This window comes from Lemur catta, chromosome 7, assembly GCF_020740605.2.
Source record: "Lemur catta isolate mLemCat1 chromosome 7, mLemCat1.pri, whole genome shotgun sequence".
NCBI lineage: Eukaryota > Metazoa > Chordata > Mammalia > Primates > Lemuridae > Lemur > Lemur catta.
In genome coordinates this window covers 95,705,024-95,710,147 of record NC_059134.1, presented here as the reverse complement: position 1 = coordinate 95,710,147, position 5,124 = coordinate 95,705,024, and the positions used below count along the sequence as shown (strand labels likewise).

At 34.9% G+C, this 5,124-nt stretch overlaps 1 protein-coding gene across 1 annotated transcript; it reads left to right on the top strand.

Moving 5' to 3' along the window:
* The first annotated feature begins 3,282 nt into the window (after nt 1–3,282).
* LOC123642118 (olfactory receptor 10AG1-like) lies at nt 3,283–4,272 on the top strand. The gene has a single exon (XM_045557030.1). It carries the CDS (start codon nt 3,283–3,285, stop codon nt 4,270–4,272), a length of 990 nt encoding a protein of 329 aa, XP_045412986.1.
* Nucleotides 4,273–5,124: the final 852 nt, after the last annotated feature.

Sequence of the window (5,124 nt, the reverse complement as noted above, 5' to 3'; positions counted from 1 at the left end):
TTGATCTGTTTGGGAGAATTATTTGGAAAAAGACAACAAAATAATTGCAAACAGAAGCATTTAAGTGATTTAGTTCTGAGGAGGGAGAAGACATATTCCCATTGGGAAGAAGTGACTATTTCCTCTATAAGAGCACTTGCTGTACCAAAAGCAGGTTGAGGTTGTGTTGGGAAACTGTATGGATCTTACACAATGCCATCTTTAAATATTTAAATAAATATTTAATATACACAAAAATTTCATCAGTGAGAAAGGAGTTACTTCAGCAAAACTGAAATGGTAAATGTAAACTATTAATATTTACTATACTATTTTAATGTAGAACTATTAATTGTGAAGATTCAATAAATAATATCAATCATCTAAAATAATGAATATATCTTATTTTGAAAATGCATTCACTGTTTAAGATAAAAGTGTAGATTTCTGACATTCTGAATTAAAATGTTAAATCAACTAATGTGTTTCAAGCATTTGAAATATATAAATACCTAACAAATTTGTCTATTTATAATTATAATATTCATATTATTCATTTTAAGAAAATTGCTTAAACTAGAATTTCTTTACTTGTAAGGAAAAATAGGGATAAAATTATTTATTTTCAAACAGAAAATATGATTAAGAAAGAATTCATCCACTGGAACTAATATAATTAAATGTTACTAATATAGTCACTAAAATAAACTTGGGAAAATTAAAATGATAATATTTACATCTTTTAAAAGTTCAACTAGGATATTGAGTCTTTGATTGAGGTAATATAGAGATATCTCAAATAGATAAAAGTAGAACTACCATTTGATCCAGCAATACCATTACTGGGCATCTACCCAAAGGAAAAAAAGACATTCTACAAAAAAGACATCTGTACTTGAATGTATAGCAGCACAATTCGCAATTGCAAAGATGTGGAAACAACCCAAGTGCCCATAAAAACATGAGTGGATTAGTAAAATGTGGTATATGTATACCATGGAGTTCTACTCAGCCACAGGAAAACAGTGGTGATCTAGTACCTCTTGTATTATCCTGGATAGAGTTGGAGCCCAATCTACTAAGTGAAGTATCATAAGAATGGAAAAAAAAGCACCACATGTACTCACCATCAAATTGGTATTAACTGATCGACGCTTATGTGCACATATAGTAGTAACATTCATCAGGTATTGGGCATGTGGAGAGGGGAGGAAGGGATGGGTATATTTACACCTAATGGGTGCAGTGTGCACCGTCTGGGGGATGGACATGCTTGAAACTCTGACTCGGGTCGGGCAAAGACAATATATGTAACCTAAACATTTGTACCCTTGTAATATGCTGAGATTTAAAAAAAATAAAATAAAAGTTCAACTTGGGTTGTTTGTGCAGAATGAATTGTAGGTGGGCAAGACTATCAGAATAATCCTGGAAATAAGAGGGTAAGTTTAAGGAGTTAGAAGTGCAGATAAAAAGAATAAACATATTTTGAAGGTATGGGAACAGTGAGTAGTGAGCTTCAGCCAGTTGAGGTCTGCAGAACTTGAAATTTGGTCTTAGAAGTAGGTAAATGTTATAAATCAACCCCTTTCTCAACCTGGCTCCCCTTACCCTCCACAAAGCATTTTTGCAAGTACATTGGAAGTCAGGACAGACTGATAGAATTCATGCAGTTGTGAAAGGAAGGGATAACTCCCTCTGAATGTTTTGCTGGGAAGAGATGGATCCTTTTAGAATGACTGGGTTAGACTTCTTTGGAAGAAACTTCAATGGTACACTTCATCCAAATGAACCAGGAAGACAAATAAAATAAAGCTTATTTAAGTAAATGTAGACAGAAAATTAGTTAACATGAAGATATTGAAATTTGTGTGGACTTTTCCTGACTCCTTAATTAAAAGTTAGATAGTATAATCATTTGGTAGGGATGACAGGTCATATGGAATGGTGAAGGTAGATCTTTGAGAAGAGAAAATATTAACATAATTGTAGTAAAAAGTGGTAGAATGAATAGAGCACATATATTAAGGAAGTTTGATAGTAACTTTAAGCAAAAGTAATTCCTTGTTTTCTCTTTGTGTTCACTAGTTATTTTATTTATTTATTTATTTATTTTTGACACAGGGTCTCGCTCTGTTGCCTGGGCTAGAGTGCCATGGTGTCAGCCTAGCTCACAGCAACCTCAAACTCCTGGGCTCAAGAGATGCTCCTGTCAGTCCCGAGTAGCTGGGACTGACACCCTGCTCATTTTTCTACTTACAGTAGAGACAGGGTCTTGCTCTGGCTCAGGCTGGAATCCAATTCGTGAGCTCAAGCAATCCACCTGCCTCAGCCTCCCAGAGTGCTAGAATTACAGGCATGAGCCAATGATACTGTCCTGTGTTCACTATTTTAAATGAAACCAAAGACATATGTTTCTCTTGAGTGTATTTTTCTCAGACGCCTCAGCCCCTGGTCAGAAAAATAAAAAGTCAGTTTTAATTAAAGCCTGGCTTTTATCATGGAAAAAATGTAGGAAAAGAGGCTTAGATGTGGTTTAGGGAGGTTTTCAATAAGGAAGCTTGGATTCTAACTCTAGCAAAAAGATGAACATGAATATAATTGGTGATAGAAAATAAAAATATTTTGAATTAAATTGATTATATATCTTGAGGTTATGAATTAATAATTATTAAATGCAATTATTACTATATAGGAGATGATAGGGAAAATTGTAAAAACAGGGGCCTTGCCTCAATTGCTTACAGATTCACTTAAACAAATAAGACAATCACATGAGAACAGAAAATAAAAATGCAAAACTGTATTCTCTCAATGGCAAATGAATGGGAAAACCAAGTCCTATTTGAATATAATGGTGTGAAGGATTCAAATTCTTTGTACAAAGTAGAACAACAATGAAATAGGCAAGATCTCAAGGAGATATTTGAGACTTAAAGGAAGAATAATATTTGAAAAGAGTGGAGTCTTTCTAAAAAGGGAGGTGGTTTGAGCAAATCCTTGGGTTAAACAAATCAGATTGAAAGAAAAAGCTCATCTGCAATATCCCTTCTGGTATTGTAAGTTGATTAAAAATGTGTAGCTATGTGGATCTTGTTGGTACAATTAGAGTGAAAATCTATCATTATAAATCAGTTGTTCAAGCATTTAATTGATTGTATTGATTTTCTTTTTCTGCAGATGAGTTCATTGCTTCTGGTTTCACATCAAGTCTCCCAGAATCACAGAATACAAATGTCAGAAAGAAACTGAGAAATTTAAAAAATCAAAACCTGTGTCTCAGTCCAATTATTAAAGACAAAAATGCAGCCAAGAAATCTAAATCCACAGGCAGAAAGCAAGTTGAAAATTACAGAAACAAATCTCACTACAATAATAGAATTTATTCTCCTGGGATTTTCTGATATTCCCAAATTTCACTGGTTTCTTTTTGGTCTATTCTTACTCATCTATATCATTATACTACTGGGGAATGGCATCATAATTCTAATAATAAGAGTCAATCCTACTCTTCAGACCTCCATGTATTTTTTTCTCAGCAATTTTTCTTTCCTAGAAATCTGTTATGTGACTGTCACTCTTCCTAGAATGCTCATGGATCTTTGGACCCTGAAAGGAACTATTTCTTTTTTTGCCTGTGCTACACAGATGGGTTTTTTCCTCATGCTGGGAGCCACAGAGTGTTTCCTTCTGGCCGTGATGGCATATGACCGCTATGTGGCCATTTGTAACCCTCTGCATTATCCTTTAATCATGAACCACAAAGCCTGTATCCAGTTGGTAGCTGGTTGCTGGATCAATGGAATTCCAGTGGCCATAGGGCAGACATACCAAATTTTCTCTCTGCCTTTTTGTGGATCGAACCAGGTCAACCACTTCTTCTGTGACATCCCCCCAGTGCTCAAGCTGGCCTGTAGAGACACCTTTGTGAATGAGATGTTGATCTTTATGTCAAATATACTATTTGTCAGTGTTCCTTTTGTGTTGATCCTTGGGTCCTATGGCAGAATTATCTCAACCATCCTGAAGTTGCCATCAAACACAGGACGGACCAAAGCCTTTTCCACCTGTTCATCCCACCTCATAGTTGTAGTTTTATTCTATGGATCAGCCACCATCACCTATTTGAAACCCAAATCCAATCAGTATGAGGGAACAGACAAACTGCTCTCTCTTTTCTACACCATTTTGACCCCAATGTTTAACCCTCTAATATACAGTCTGAGGAACAAAGATGTTACAGAGGCCCTGAGGAAAGTTCTTCCCAAACTGTTAGCTCTGTGTGGCAATTGAAGTTAACAGAATTTATTATTTGTCCTATTTAATTTTTGTGAAGGTTTAATTTATTTAATTTTATTTTAATGGACCTTTAAGTCCTTAGAGTTATGACAAGTGCATTAATTTATTTAGCAATGGCGTGTTTTACAGATCAATCTTCCTTCTCACTATAAATTGTAAATTGCGATGTGTAACTAAAAAAGATGATGTGATATATAGTAGCTCGTCATTGAAATCATGCCATTTTCCATTCCTTTGTTGAAATCTTTCTGAAGAAACAAGCCTTCTTAGATATTACATATTCATTGCTAAATAATTATCTAATAGAAATAAAAACCTAAATGCATAAGAATATGTACAAAGATGTGTAATACAAATAATAATTATATAATATATTCATTGTAGCACTATTTGTCTAAGAAAAAGGCACAAATGAATGCACATTTTGAGAATTATTTTAATAAATATGGCATATACATACAATAGACAATTATGCTGTCATTAAAAAGACCATTCTAGGCCAGGGTCAGTGTCGCATGCCTGTAATCTTAGCACTCTGGGAGGTCGAGGCAGGAGCATCACATGAGTTCAGGAGTTTGAAACCACCCTGAGCTAGAGTGAGACGCCACCTGTAAAAACAAAAAGAAAAAGCAGGCTACACCTATGTGGTAATAACCTCAGTCATTGTTTCTTGTGTTGACACCTTTTACTTTGTCCTCTCCCATGTTGACCCTTGGTTTAGTCATGTGATTAGCTTTGGTCAATAGGACATTAACAGGCACGAATAGTCCTTGGGCATTAGGACTGTTGTGTCTTATGATATAAACCTTTCTACTACTATGTCAAAAAGCTCAGGCTAAACTCCTG